Raw genomic sequence first — 16,325 nt, forward strand, 5'->3', positions numbered from 1 at the left:
AGCGACAGAGCTACAGATCGCCACAGAGCCAGAGCCCTACACGTCCGATCAGGTGCGAGAGCCGGCTACATCTACCGTGACGGGGGAGTGCAACATGGAGCAAGTGAGGGCTATGGAGAGCCCTGCCCACTGCACCACTGCTTAAGGTTTCATGGATATGTTTGCACAGTGAGCTGGATGATAACTCTGGGGACTTGATTGACTTTTCTACGGAAGATCTAGAGAATAACTCTGGGGATTTAATAGACTTCTTTACAGAAATATCTACCTGTCATGTTATGCCTGCCTGTATGGAATCCCCACCCACCCTCCCTCTTCTGCCTATGTCAACATCTGTCTGCTCACCGCTGTCCCCTGACAGCCCCTCTGCTCACCCTCAGTCTTCCACCTGTGCAGTGGGCTCGCCGCGGGTCTGCCAGCTTCCATCGGCGTCAGGGCTGGAGGATCCCTCATCTCCGCCTCCAGCCTCAGAGTCCAGAATTCCGCCTTGGCCCTCCGGATCCTCGGTGTCGCCCTGGATCTTCGGCTCTCCGTCTCCGCCTCGGGCTCCTCCGCCAGCGGCTCCGCCTCCGTCAGTTGGCCCCCTGGAGTCGTCAGCCTTTCCTCCACCATGGCTCCTCCCTCCGTCGGCTCCACCGTGGGTCGTCATCATGGCTGCGGTCTGGGTTGATTTGAGCAAAAGTCTGATTTTATTCAGTTTAAAAAAATACCCTCTGCTTCTCCTGCTCCGGGTCCCTCCAGTTTCCTCCTTGGCTCCTTCCACCTTCGTCACCCCCCTGGACTATGTTATGTTTATTTGAACTGTCTGTCCGGCCATGGCCTCCTGAACCGCCCACCTACTCTCGTTTTGTTTTTCTTGTATGTTGTGCGGCGCAGAGCCTATTCGGAGGGGGGCGTAATGTCACATTTATGTCTGTTTATGTCTTTTGGTTTCTCCCATTGTCTCCCCCCGTCGATCTGTCTGTTTTGGTTTAACCCAAATTACCGTCATCCCCTACACCTGTGTTTGTAATTAGTGTCTCCCTTTATAAGTCTGCTTGTGTTTTGAGTTTGCTGTCGGTCCTTGACGTTATTTGGAAGTGTGTGGATGTCTCGTTTTGTTCCTGCCTGTTCCTATGAAGATTTATATTAAATTGTTATTTGTTTGTATCATATCTCGTTTCTCGACTCGTCCATCCAGCACAACCGTAACAGGATGACAGAAATATCCGCATACCTGTGGATTCAGACATTTGCATGGTCATTTGATACAGCAGGTTAATAATATTCACGAACACGGATATGAAACATATTTGGTTACTGGAAACACAACTAACAAAAAAAAAAAAAAAAAAAAAAAAAAACATCGTCAGAATCAGTGAATCAGTCATTGGTTTATGTTTCTTATGATTTTCTGTTACATTTCAAAATATTTCTCGTATGATTTTAAAGGGACTAATAAAATGTAATTTTATTAATCATGATGGACTGACTCCAAAATCATTTATTTACTTCAGTGACACTTATAAATATGTGAATGTCATTCATTTAGTTTTAATAATGATTGATGCATATTTAATTCATACAGTGAAGACTATGCAGTGCTTTATTTTTACTTTTTGATTATTCAGTTTCTGTAGGCTACTATTTCTTACCTAAATGCTACTGTTAAATAGACAGTTGTGTGTTGTATCTTTGTTTTATTGTATGTTTCCTTTTGTTATTTACTTGCATGTATGTTCGTATTACTAATAAAAAAAGTAAAAATAACAAAAATGCCTATATCATGATATAAATTGTTATCATGAAATAAAATTACTCTGTGTGAAATAAGACTTTGGTCATATTTTGCAACACTAGCTCATGGCCTCAAATATACGTCAAATGAGTATTTATTTAATGACAAATAAACTTTTTTCTTTTTTTCCACTCTATAAGTTTGATAGAGCAATTGAGGTCAATAATAACTTGTCTAATTTGGGTTATACCTTTAGCTGAGATCTGTATTTACCTCGACTCTATCATAGACTAGTAGTGACTCACCATAGGTCTGTGTGGTGACACTGGCAAGTTTTTTATTTTTAGTTTATTTTTAAATGCTCAAAAAAGCAGGGCAGACACACACTGGTCAAGAGAGAGATATCAGTTTCATTTCTGTTTTTCTTAATTAATAGATAACATAATGAACTGTAAGTTCAATGTGGGTCATCTATTATTTGAAGAGTTCATTTGCAAAAACAGATTTTTTTTCAGTTTTTAACAATTTTCAAAAATCATGTTTTTTCATTGTGCATTCCAATTAATCTCAGTCAAACTGCAGTTGGGTTATTTTGATTAAGTAAAAAAAAAAAAACAGCTAACTAACAATAAAAACACAATAAAACATGATAACAATAAAAAATGAAGAAGAAAAAAATGGAGTTGTTTGTTTTTGCAAATAAACTCTTCATTTAATTACTTTTCCTGTTGTTTTAGATTTTTGTTATTGTATTTTATGTGATATTTTAGTCAGGTGTCGTGTCGAAATCATAATCTTGGTATCGTGACAACATTAACTGAAGTTTCCAGTTAAAGCCCAAATAAACTTGATTTGCATGTTTTCAAATGAACTGTATGTCAGTGTCCTGCGGCTCATAATCCAACAACTTCATATGTGGACACATCAAACTCCCTCATCTCTTGAACTATGGACTTTATCTGAAGGATTTAACAAGAATATTATTACAACTTTATAAGATCTGTCTGAAGAAAACTAAATGAAACACTTGTGTCTCTAACAGGCTGTTGTCTCTGGGAATTATGTCTTGTCAAAAGCAGAATTTGCTGTGGCTGATGATCATCTGTTGTTCTACAGGCCAGACAGGTATGTTGCTTTAAAAACTGTATGTTGGTATGTTGTTTGGTGCCCATTAGAAAACAAGAAAAATAACATGATTAAATAAACAGATTATGGCTGTGAGCATCTAAATTTTGAGATCTAATACAGAGTTTTATATCATGTCATACAATGTTACATAACCTCAAATGTTGTCTTTAGTTCGCTCTGACAACCCGACAGTCAACATCCAAATCAATATGACAGATCAATGTTTCTGGAATGGAAAGTAGCTTAAATCCAGGTAGATGTGAAAAATACTGCTAACATGACTCTGTAAATACTGTATATTTATTATCTGAAAACACTGACAAACAACTGACAGACTTACTGAGTTCATTTCTGTTTCTTTTTTTTTTTTTTTCCAGCCATAAAACTGGAATGTCTATCATATGATGATGAACAGAAAAAGAATGTTGACATAATGAATGTCAAACTAAATATATCTTCACAAGGTAAAACTATGTTTCATTTATAAATCTCTCTCACATTGCAAACTCTATAAATATTTTTTTGTTTTTTGTTTGTTTGTTTTTTTGGACAAATGTAAATGTTTTCTGTTGTTTCAGGACAATGCAAAACATATAGTTTCAACATAACAAAACAAGAGGAGTATTATGAAGTCAGAATGAATGAGATGGTTGAAGAAAACAAAATATATTTTTTGAAATATAAATGCCAATGTTGGCCAGACCTGAATATAACAGGTGCGTGTCGTTAACATAAGCAGTATTAGTGTTGAAGCGTTCTTTTGTCATCGTTTTTTGTTTTTTGTTTTGTTTTGTTTTTTTATAGAAAATGCACAACAACCCCTACACACACACACACTCACTCACTCATACATCCAGAACACCACAAAAAAAGTGCACCTTGCAAAACAATTTGTTTTCATGATTGATCAGTGCTGTTATTGATGATTATATCATCACTGCTGACCAATCAATGCAAACTAACAGATCCTAACACATGCATAACTGAAATGATAAACTGTTTGAATAGAGTTTGTATGTTAATTGTCTTGTAAGGACTGTAATAAGTTACTGAGTTTGGAAGAGCAGATCACAGTACAACAGTTTTATTCTCAGAATAGTTAAGAATATTTTAGATTAGTTTTTATTTTGATTAAGTTTTGATATAATTCATCTCTTCCCTTATGCATGATCCACATCAGGTTTTACTGTGAACTGCCGAACAGAGCAAATCAATGACCTCAAAAAACTGATATGCCTAAACAAAGGTAAGAATTTGTCCACTTGAATAGTGTTTGTTTGTATTTAATTAGGGCAGAATAACCTTGTTTATAAGGGCAAGTGTGAATGTGCAGCAGTCATGTAAGAGCAAACTGATGACATGAAAACACACAACTTACATACAGGATGAAGTGTATGGGGACAAAAAGATTATTTTTTATCCAATTTCTCTCATTTGATCAACACAACACAATATATGATTAGGTATGAATTATGAAAACAGACTGTACATAACAGGGGCTGTTCACACAGAAAATATTTACATTACATTTACATTTAGTCATTTAGCAGATGCTTTTATCCAAAGAGACTTAGAAATGAGGACAATGGAAGCAATCGTTCATCCAGTCATAAAAACGGAATTTACTGAATAACATGGAATGTCACGGAATTTGTCAAAATAAAAGTCCAGTTTAACTTGAAGACATTGTGCCATTGCTACTACTACCTATTAAATGAAACAAACTGTATTTTTAGGGTATAATCACACAACATTTCTTCCATGTTTTAATTTTAATAGTAAATTACCCTTTGTTTGCCAAAAAAAAGTTTGCTTAATTTTCAATAATAATATAAATAAATAATATAAAAAGATAAATGAACTTAATGTTTTATGCCTTCATTTGATAACCAGAACATTTTAAATACACAGAATTTCTGAGGGTAAAAAAAACCTTTCGTAAGGCTATTTTAAGAATAAATTTGAATAAATTAAGTATGCATTCAAATAATTAGACATGCTAAAACACAGAATTTGATAACAATAAAATATATGGTGAGAGAAAAAAATAAAACTGGTGATGGATGGACAACAGATAGTGGTGTGCTGACTTTCATTAAGTCAACACTGATTACAAAGCAGTTTTCTGTGTCATTATAAGCATCCAAACATTTAGTGCAAAACTGCAGAAGTTTTATTGCTTTGACTTCATATACTGTATGATTTGAGAATTATGTTGCATTATGTGTCTCATAGATTGTGGGATAAACGATGCTGTTGATCCTGGAGAGAGATGTAGAAACGCTAAATACAAACTCTCTATGTGCAAGGGTAAGTCTGTGTCTTAAGATTTATACTCAACTAAGTCCTCAGTAAACTATGTTAGATTACAATCATTTGACATAATTAAAATTCCCCTCAAAGATAATATTGTATTGTGTAATGCAAGTTAAATGTAAGAACGTTATTCAGTTTTTATTTTCAACACCTGTGTAATATTACTCTGTGTATTTCAGCTCTTGCTTACAATGATTTTGTTCCTGCATGTTCTCACTACATGTACAATGAAAATCTCATGTGTTTTTTTTTTTTCTTGACCATGGTATAGGTAAATGGATACAAATCTGATTATCTCTGTTGTAGTGCTCATTATTCATTAATAACTGGACTATGGTAATAATAAATATGTGAACTGTGATAAACATGCATTGATAAAACATCACAATGTTGATTTCAGTGTTTCTAGGTTTATAACTATGCAACAATTTTTAATCTTTGAGACTCAGTTGCAGACATAAATAAATAAAATACATCCTTGATTTATTTCTGTGTGCTAAAGAGAAAAGAAGTGGATACATTCTGCGTTTAAAAGACCAGCCAGATCAGTGGAAGTGTGTGACCTGCAATAAACCAAATACTCCTTGTAGTCAAGGGAACAAAACTGCCTGTATCAAACAACCTGAGACAAATATCAGTCTACCTGAAATTATTAAAGACGAGGATGGATTTATTGATCCTGCAAAAGCATCGTAAGTGTGTGTGTGACTAGTGACTTTTAAAATTAAATTTTTATTAAAGAATACCAAGTGATTGAATACATTTTGCAGAGATGCCTTGGAAAATATGACGTCTCTGGTGAAGAAGATAGAAAAAGACAAACTCAGTGCAGTGATTGACATGGGGGATGTTATTGGTGTTCTCCAAATACAAGCCAATAACACAGAAACTGAAGACTTTTGCTACTCTTCAGATCAGAATGTGATGAACGTAAGACCTGAGAAGCATTAAAGTTATTAAAACACATTCATCATTTATCAAAGCTAATTCTTCTTTTCACAGATTCTTGAGCTAATCCCAACAGGAAGTTGGTTATTCTGGGTTTTGTCAAAAACGCATGCTCTGGAATTTGATATACTAGTCCTAGGTTTTTTACCCAATTGCCACCAAACCTGGTCAACCTGATCTGAAGACATTGGGGATGACAAATTGTGAGGGGATTTTTGATATCTCGAACGGTTTGGCCGTGGCGAGGCGTTGAAATTATGGCGAGAAATGAGAAACAGGAAATGGCTAATAACTGTTGCACACATTGTCTGATTCTGATGAAACTTCAGCGGTTTGTTTGTTGTATGATGCCGATCAGATAGATGTGACTATTAGGAGTCAAAGTTATAGCGCCACCAACTGGCAACAGGAAGTGTCTCTTTTTAAAAATGCTTTGATATCACATGGTTATGTTTACCCGATTTGCTTCAAACTTCATCATAATAATGTCAAAACACGGCCGATGAGAATCTGTAAAGGGGTCGTTGATATATTAAATTCTGTTGCCATGGCAATGTGTCAAACTTTAACATTTGTTTCCTGTGTTTTTGGGGCACTTAATAAGCTTAGATTTTCATGAAACTCAACACACACATCAGTATTAATAACAGTTAGACACTGGCAAAGGCTCATAAATGGGCGTGGAGGAGGCGCTCTATAGCGCCACCTTTTGTCAAAAGTTGGGGGTTAGTTTTAGCTACAGACACCAAAATTGGTATGTATATTGTTCTCATCAAGCCGGACAACTTTCTAATTTACACCCATTAGCTGCGACCAACAGGAAGTCTGCTATTTTGATTTGAATGTGGATTTTTGGAAAAATCAGGCTATAAACAAATTCATACTCCTCCAAGCAGGAATAAGTAGTTCACACCAAACTTTGTAAACATGATGCCAACATACTGAAGATGTTAAATTGCGAGCGGATTTGGGATATCTTGAACGGTTGATTTATAGTGATTTTTTGAAATTAGCAGAAAAAACATAACCGTAATATTAAAATGCAGCATCCAAACACTTTAAAAAAAATTTCATACATAGAACTAGTCATTCTGAGAAATAAATGCTTAGTTCCATCGATATAAAATAATCAACAAAAAATAGAAAATTAAAAAACTATTAAACATCTGCTCTCACTCTAACTCTCTCACTCTAACTCTGTGTGTGTGCGTTAAGTGTGTGTGTAAGTGTGAGTGTTGACAGTGGGGGAGGGTGGCTGTCAGAGACAGAGTGTATTTAAAGTGCATTATCCTAACTCTTCACAACTTTTTACATATGAAAAACAAGTCATTCTTAGGAAATATGTTTATCATATTTTCAGAGACCGCAAAAAACATTTCAAATATCATACATGTAAACTAGCACATGAAGACTATAATACCAAGGATGAACACAAGATGACCTCATAGGATAAGGAATCTTTTTCAGCTCATTCTCAGTCTATCAGAATGATGTAAAAGCATTTTGGGTAAAACTTTCTATGAAGCCCCTATTTATAATACATTAAAATGGTATTTATAAGGGATTATAATGAATGCATAATGCATTATAAAAACCTTATAATATGTTATATCAGCTCATGAATAATCATAACAACAATTATAATACATTAAAATACTTGAGTATTTGAGATTATAACTTTTAAGATTATGATTTTTTATAACACACAATGGACAACATATCAAATCTACTTAATTTATAACGGACTATATCATATTACATTTATTTTTTACATTATATATTATGTATTATGTTGATGGTCCCCCTAGTTTATTGACAATAAGCAATTGTACAACTACATGTGAACTAACACTCCTTAGAGTACTCCTATAAATTATAAATGCGGCTTCATCGAAATTGTTGCTGCAGTTTGCTTTTAACCCCTTCATTGCTGTAACCCTTCAATCCAAACTGCCACAGGATTACTGTCAATGCATGTGCCCGCTGGGCACCATTTTCCTGATGCTACCGGCATGGCGATTGCGCTGGCGGCGAGGGCCCGTCATCGCTGCTTGCAGCTATATTTATTATTCTTCTTCTTCTTCTCCAAAGTAAAAAGTCTTTTTGAGGGCCTAAACATGCTCGAAAACACATGAAACTTTGCACACGCATCAGTCCTGGCGAAAATTTACATCTGATATGGTTTTCAAAGAAAAAGTGGGTGTGGCAAAATGGCTCAGTCCTGGTGCCACCTATAAAAGTGGGTGTCAAAATGGCTCGATGCGCCACCTATAAAATTTCAACGGAGTGCGCCTCGAGCTGCGTTTCACGTACATGTACGAAACTCGGTACACAGGTGTAGCACACCAATACCTACAAAAAAGTCTCCTGGTACAACATCCTAAACCCAACAGGAAGTCCGTTATATTGAATTTCCTGTACGATTTTTGTGCAGTTTTTGCCATTTTCAGGCCTCGTACTTTAACGAACTCCTCCTACAGTTTTTATCCGATCATCTTCAAATTTGCTGAGTGTTATCATAAGGCCCTTGCGATGTTAAATTGCGAAGCTTTTGAGTTTTCGTCGAGGGGCGTGTCCGTGGCGGCCTGACAAAATTTGACGTGTCGCCATGAAAAAGGAAGTGGCTGTAACTCAGGCAAACAATGTCCGATCTGCCTCAAACTTCACAGGTGTGATAAGAGTCTGGTCCTGAACACATGTCAGTGCCCATATTCAGTTATAGTCATAGCGCCACCTGATGACAACAGGAAGTGACATGTTTAACACTGTTACGGACTCCTAGCAACATATTAAAAAGCATTAGCAAGTTTTAAATAGGCTAGCAACATGCTACAATCATGCTACAACATGCTAGCAACACTTAGCTAAGAGCTAATGCATGCTATTAATACAAAGAAAAAGAAAATTGCTGTAACTCATGCACACAATGTCCAATCTGACCCAAATTTAATATTCAACATGCTACGAACATAGTAAAGCATGCTAGCAACACTTAGCTAATATGCTAAAGCATGCTAATAATACAATGAAACAGGAAGTTACTCTAACTCAGGCATACAATATCCAATCTGCCCCAAACTTAACATGTTTGATAAGAGTTCTGGACTGAACACATGCCCATGCCCATATTCAGTTATAGTCATAGCGCCACCTGCTGGCAACAGGAAGTCACATGTTTAATACTGTTGTGGATGCCTAGCAACATTTTAAAAATATCAACAAGTGTTAAATAGGGTAGCAACATGCTAGAAACATGCTATAACATGTTAGCAACACTTAGCTAGCTAATGCTTAAAAGCATGCTATTAATGCAATGAAACAGGAAGTTACTGTAACTCAGGCATACAAAGTCCAATCTGCCCCAAACTTAATATGCTTGATAAGAGTCCTGGCCTGAACACATTTACATGCCAATTTTCAGTTATAGTCATAGCGCCACCTACTGTCAACAGGAAGTGACATGTTTAACACTGTGATACACTATTAGCAACACACTAAAAAGCCATTGAGTACTAAAGTAGTTAAAAACACACTCAAACATGCTAGCAACACTTACTTAGTGCTAAAGCATGTTGTTAAAGACATAAAACAGGAAGTTTTTGTAATTCATGTAAACAATGTCCAATCTGCCCCAAACTTCACATGTTTGATGAGAGTCCTGGTCTGAAGATATATACATGCCCATATTCAGTTATAATTATAGCGCCACCTCCTGACAACAGGAAATGACATGTTTAACGGTGTTACGGACTCCTAGCAACATATTAAAAAGCATTAGCAAGTTTTAAATAGGCTAGCATCATGCTAGAATCATGTTAAAACATGCTAGCAACACTTAGCTAAGAGCTAAAGCATGATATTAATACAAAGACAAATTGCTTTAACTCCTGCATACAATGTCCAATCTGCCCCAAACTTAATATTCAACATGCTACAAACATAGTAAAGCATGCTAGTAACACTTAGCTAATATGCTAAAGCATGCTAATAATACAATGAAACAGGAAGTTACTGTAACTCGGGCATACAATGTCCAATCTGCCCCAAACTTAACATGTTTGACAAGAGTCCTGGCCTGAACACATGCCCATGCCCATATTCAGTTATAGTCATAGCGCCACCTGCTGGCAACAGGAAGTGACATGTTTAATACTGTTATGGATGCATAGCAACATTTTAAAAAGTATCAACAAGTGGTAAATAAGGTAGCAACATGCTATAAACATGTTAAAACATGTTAGCAACACTTAGCTAAGTGCTAAAGCATGTTATTAATGCAATGAAACAGGAAGCTACTGTAACTCAGGCATGCAATGTCCAATCTGCCCCAAACTTAACAGGTTTGATAAGAGTCCTGGTCTGAACACATTTACGTAACAATATTCAGTTATAGTCATAGCGCCACCTACTGTCAACAGGAAGTGACGTTTAACACTGTGATACACTATTAGCAACACATTAAAATAAGCCACTGAGTGCTAAACTTGCTAAAACCATACTCAAACATGCTAGCAACACTTACCAATTGCTAAAGCATATTGTTAAAGCCACGAAACAGGAAGTTGTTGCAATTCCTGCAAACAATATCCAATCTGCCCCAAACTTCACATGTTTGATGAGAGTCCTGGCCTGAAGATATCTACATGCTCATATTCAGTTAAAGTCATAGCGCCACCTGCTGGCAACCAGAAGTGACATGTTTAACACTGTGATGGTCTATTAAAGGCACAGCAAAATATGCCATATTGTGCTAAACATGCTAGAAAAACTTTCTATGTGCTAATGCATGCTATTAATGCCAGGAAACAGGAAGTTGTTGTAACTCAGCTATACAATGTCCTATCTGCCCCAAACTTCATATGTTCCATAAGAGTCCTGGCCTAAACACATCTAAAGGCCAATATTCCATTACAATTATAGCGCCACCAGCTGGCAACAGGAAATGACTTGTCTTACACTAACTCAAGCATACCAAGTTCAATCTGCACCAAACTTCATATATTTGATAAAAGCGCTGACCTGAACACGTCTACATGCCAATATTCAGTTATAGTCATAGCACCACCAGCTGGCAGCAGAAAGTTTGGCACATCTAAAGGACTTTGATATATTCCTCCTAAATTTACTATGTTAAAAGCATAGTGCCCACCGTTCGCTGTTTCCCTAAAGCCACCGGTCGGCGGTGAGCCCGGGTGCGAGGGCCCGTTCATCGCTGCTTGCAGCTTTAATTATCTTACCAACGATATTGAGATGTTCATTAAACAGAAAAATATGGTAATAAAGGTTTTGTTGCAAAACTTATTTTACATACATAAAAAACTGTGAGAGCAAAATATAAATGAAATGTGTTCTTACAGGTCGGTAAGGTGTCCTGCGTTTCTTGGGATGGCACAGGTACATTCATTTCTAGCTTTACTGATCAGTTTTGATCAACAAACCCAGTTTATTTTATATAATTATATATAATTTGTAATATAATTTGCTCTCTTTTCTTTAAAGGAGAACTTAAATGGACAACATCCGGCTGTGAGACAGAGCAAATCAACAACACCATAAAGTGCTCCTGCTCACATCTGACATTCTTTGCAGTGCTGATGGTGAGAAACTTCTCAGAGTAGAACTTACGCTTTCATCATTCATGTTTTATTTTAAGACCCCATTAAATCAATATCACATAACAAGATCTGATACTTGCTAACCCGCCGATCTGTGTGTTTTGTTTTCTCAGATCCCTCAGTCAGATGCAAATGAAACAGCGCCGCATCTGGAATCACTGACTCTCATCTCTTCCATCGGCTGCGGCATCTCCATGTTTTTTCTGTCCATCGCTTTATTCATGCATTTCCTGCTGCGGTAGAGTATCTTCATATATAGTTAGTAGGGATGCACGATATTATCGGACTGATATCGGAATCGGCCGATAATGACTTCAAATGTAAATATCGGCATCGGCCCGATATGAAAAATTATGCCGATATGTTTTGCCGATAAGATGAATATGTTAACTCACATGTGCTAAGGGTGTGCTAGGGATTAGATCACGTCAGCAGTGTGGCTCATTCTTGAAGCAAAGTTTTGACTGAATGAGGAGTAGATTCACTGTTTTGTATTGCTGCATTTAAACTGAGAATACACATACAGAATGATGCATAGCAATAGCACGTGCAGTGGCAGCAGCGGCTATAGGAGAAAGCGCGCCGTTGTTCCATTTGGGATAATTTACTGTTGCCTGTTTCATATCCAGTCACTAGATCGCTAAATGCACATTTTAAATGGTTTTATGGTGCTCTTTGTTGTATTTTGAAACCCAATGGCTGTGTTTGCACATGACATGATCTGCATTTAAAATAAAAAGTAATTACGGCGCGCGGTCAGTGAATTCTCTTTCTTCGGCGGCGCAACGGCAAAACACACTGTTGCTCATATGAAACATTTTTCGTGAATATGACACAAGTGAGGTACAAAGCATTCTTTATAAGTTAAATAATTGGTTAGCAGGCAAATGTTAGTAGCGACCATACTTTTGGATTCATGCAGTTCGAGCCAATACATTTAAAGCCATAAGCGGCTGTGTGTCCTGTTTTCCCGGTTGGTCACGAATTGCCACGAACTTAATAATATTTATAGTTTCTTTTCACAAATCATCACCGTCTCACCCTTTAATTTCGCAGGTTTGTTTTCTTGTCATTTACTTTTAATCCATGTTGTCGGATCATTTATGCGGGTAAACTGCGTGTGGGAAATAAAAGATTTCGTGGCAATAAATTAAGAATTCGTTAATACGACTTTTTAATTCGTTCCCTTATTTTACAAATTAATAAATTAATAAAACGTAGGAACGAATTAACAAGTTGTAGGAAATAATTATGTTCGTGTCCCGCAGCCCTGTCAGAGCGCAGTGCACCGTATAAAATAATTAGAAATTATAATTAAACATGACTTAGTGACTACATTTCTATTACTTTCTTTCCATGTTGAATGCCTTTGTATTGCAGGGCTCTAGAATGATCAAAACTGTCACTTTTTTTTTTTTTTTTTTTTTTTTTTAATGTGCAAGTTAAAATTTGACGTGGTCGCACTGCTCCATACAGCGCGGGTTACAGAGTTACAAAGCCGTGGCATATTCAGGATTTCACTGATCACGCAAAGAGTAGTTTTCGTTGTGAGCGCTTCGGGTGTAGAGCCTGGTTTGTATTTGTAGTGTCAGCACGAGCCAGGTGGTGACGGCAAAAAGGACGCGACTATTCTGGAAACGATGGCGGACGGAGGATTTGGTTTTCGAGTAGGGTAAAAGACCGCTTGTTAAACCAGAGAAGGTAAACATGTTGGTATTCTTGTGCAAAAAAAGTGTACTGTTTTGCCAGTTGGTCACGAATTGCCACATAACTTAATATTTTTATTTTCCCAAATCCTCACCGTCTCACCCTTTAATTTCTTAGGTTTATTTTCTTGTCATTCACTTTTAATCCATGTTTTCGTATCTCTTACTGTGATAAATTGCGGGTGGGAAATAAAATATTTCGTGGGAATAAATTAACAATTCATTAATACTACATATTAATTCGTTCCCTCATTTTACAAATTAATAAATTAATAAATCATAGGAACGAATTAAGAAATTGTAGCAATGAATTATGTCCTGTTCATGTCCCGCAAAGCACCCTCACAGTCACCCAGTTTAGTTCTACTTTTCTGTTTTCGTTTTGAAATGTTGTATTCAGATTGCGAATTCGAAAGTGAAAGCATCCGAAGTTCGGCTTATAACATAGCAAAAGTGAACTTAATTTACAAAATTCAGATCATAAATAATGCTAGTCTACTGATGAAAAAGAAGGGATTGAATGTAAACCACTCATTACTATTTATTTAATCCTAACGAATAAGTTATCGTTAAAAACTAACTTTCCAAATAAAATGATATATATCGGTATCGGTATCGGTATCGGCCAAAATGAGATGACAAAATATCGGCATATCGGATATCGGCAAAAATCCAATATCGTGCATCTCTAATAGTTAGTTTTGTTTACTTTAAGTATTGAAGTTAAAAAAGTTACAAAGGTTACAGTTGTTTCTGTGTTTTAACAGGAAAGCCAAATCAAATCAGGCCACGAAGATCTTGATGAACATGTTTGTGTCTTTGTGTCTACTGAATGCTGCGTTTTTGTCAAACGAGAGCGTCGCTAACACACAAGACAACACTGCGTGCGTCTTCATAGCGCTGGTCCTGCATTACTCCATGCTGACCTCATTCACCTGGTTCTTCATTCAAGCTCTTCATATGTACTTTTGGCTCATCAGACAGAACGTCACCATCACAAACTACATGAGGAAGATCACCGTGTTGGGCTGGGGTGAGTTACAGCAACAAAACGCCTATTAAAATAAACCTGTTTCAAACCATCTAGTCCAATTTTAAGTTCCACTGAAAAAGAAAACAGTTTATTGCACATGAGTCATATGAACTACTGCCATGATCATTTTTAATGTGTTTTGTCCTTTTCTTGAGCTGTTACTATGACAGCATCTAAACACTTATTTAGTATCATTAAGATACTAAAGTTTTTATTATTTTAAACCAATTTTATTATGTTTTATTTTTATTTTTTTTTACATAGTTTTTGTGTGTGTGTGTGTGTGTGTGTGTTGTGGGGGGACATTTTAATAAATAGAGTTTTTTTTGTAAATGTGTCTATATAGTTTTTATTACATTTTTATTTTATTTAATTTTTAATTTTCAGTAACAAAAAAATATTTATTTATTTATTGATTCCTGTTTTTAGGCTTAGTTTTTTTTTAACTATAATAATCCTTGTCTCTGTGTGTTTTCAGTGTTTCCCACTCCAATAGTCATAGCTATTGCTTCTGTAGGAGAATATAAAACACTGATCCTAAAAACATCATCTAAAAAGTTTCACGAATGTAAGTTGTCAAATTAAATGAAAATGTATATTTATGAATGTCTTCTGATTGTCTTAGTAATTATATTTCATTCTTTTCTAATTACAGGTGCTGGATTACAAATCCTTACATTCTCTACACAGTGAACATCGGCTACTACGCTTTAGTTTTCATCTTGACGACAGGAATCTTCATCACTCTCTTAACTAGGATCGTCCAGGCCAGACGCTTAAGAGCGAGTGATGGCAAGAGAAAGACGTTCAGAAAGCAGCTGATGATGGTGTTGAGTTTGTTCCTGCTCTTCGGTCTGACGTGGTCTGTGGCGTTCTTCAGTTATGGAGCGATGATCATTCCCTCATATTACATATTCACTGTGCTCAACTCGTTTCAGGGTGAGAAAAAAACATACATGCATCAGTACATTTAGTTTAATAAAATGCTTATATTTTTCCTAGAAATTTCAGCAAATTAGTTGCATTCATTCATTAATTATTTTTATGATCAATATTTTATTAATTTCATATTTTTAATAATTTTAACATTTGATGAATTATAATGGGTTATAATAGCAGTTATACTAATATAGATTACTATGGTTATTTTTTTGGTTACAGTTTAAACATAATGCAAACAACCTTAAATCAGTGAAGTGTATTTGAGGAGGAAGAATTAGTTGAGTTTTTTTCTCTTTTTTTTTAGGGTTTTTCCTCTTCCTGTATTACTACCACATTCACAATGATGTTGCTGGTCATTTCTCTGATGATCCAAAAAGCTCCGGCTCCACTACAACCATGGTTCAACCCAACATGAATGGTCTGGAAAATGTCTATAAATAACCTAATTAAAAACTTAGTTAATTAAAATTAGTTTCTTAGACAGCTGATAAGTTAACAGCAGACTGCCAGAGTACTAGTAGAGTCATGTGTACTTTAATATGCAGTACAGTTTAATATGCATGTTTAATAATACTGTATGGTGATGGGAATTTAACTCAACAGGATCATAAGATCATTAGGATCATTAGATTTTAAGACATTTTAAACTAAGTTAATTCAACATGTACATTACCATTATAACCGAACGTTTTTTTTTAAGTTTTTAGATATGACTTTACAAGTCATATCTTCTCGCATCCATGACTTAAGGGTAAATGCAACTGCAGTTATGAAATATATATACTGTTTGACTGACTAATGAATGTTTAACTGTGTAATGCACATTATTTTATTCATTATTAGATGTTGATTTAAGAGTGAAGATGTCAAAATAGACGGGGTTTTGGTTCAAGTAATTGTAATGCAGTTTTTAGGTACTT

General features: G+C 35.9%; 2 protein-coding genes across 2 annotated transcripts in view; both read left to right on the forward strand.

The window, feature by feature from the left end:
- Positions 1–2,630: 2,630 nt before the first annotated feature.
- Positions 2,631–6,118, forward strand: LOC127160697 (uncharacterized). Its single transcript, XM_051103350.1, has 8 exons — positions 2,631–2,842; positions 3,017–3,098; positions 3,223–3,309; positions 3,424–3,561; positions 4,026–4,091; positions 5,081–5,155; positions 5,664–5,853; positions 5,932–6,118. Exons 2-8 carry the CDS (start codon positions 3,077–3,079, stop codon positions 6,110–6,112), a joined length of 759 nt encoding a protein of 252 aa, XP_050959307.1. The 5' UTR covers positions 2,631–2,842; positions 3,017–3,076; the 3' UTR covers positions 6,113–6,118.
- Positions 6,119–11,345: 5,227 nt separating this feature from the next.
- LOC127160699 (adhesion G-protein coupled receptor G2-like) overlaps positions 11,346–16,325 on the forward strand; it is a 39,201-nt gene continuing 34,221 nt past the window's right edge. Inside the window, exons 1-5 of the mRNA XM_051103352.1 lie at positions 11,346–11,383; positions 11,467–11,503; positions 11,609–11,706; positions 11,838–11,962; positions 14,198–14,463. Of these exons, the coding sequence (XP_050959309.1) occupies positions 11,360–11,383; positions 11,467–11,503; positions 11,609–11,706; positions 11,838–11,962; positions 14,198–14,463 (550 nt within the window). The 5' untranslated portion in view covers positions 11,346–11,359. The remainder of the gene's footprint in view (positions 11,384–11,466; positions 11,504–11,608; positions 11,707–11,837; positions 11,963–14,197; positions 14,464–16,325) is intronic.

Source organism: Labeo rohita, unplaced genomic scaffold (genome assembly GCF_022985175.1).
Source record: "Labeo rohita strain BAU-BD-2019 unplaced genomic scaffold, IGBB_LRoh.1.0 scaffold_433, whole genome shotgun sequence".
Taxonomy (NCBI): Eukaryota; Metazoa; Chordata; class Actinopteri; order Cypriniformes; family Cyprinidae; genus Labeo; species Labeo rohita.

Coding starts and splice junctions, on each gene's coding strand:
- LOC127160697 (XM_051103350.1), top strand. CDS start 3,077: ATGGAAAGTAGCTTAAATCCAG. Junction 5,156..5,663: donor CAAACTCTCTATGTGCAAGG/GTAAGTCTGTGT, acceptor TGTGTGCTAAAG/AGAAAAGAAGTGGATACATT. Junction 5,854..5,931: donor ATTGATCCTGCAAAAGCATC/GTAAGTGTGTGT, acceptor TACATTTTGCAG/AGATGCCTTGGAAAATATGA.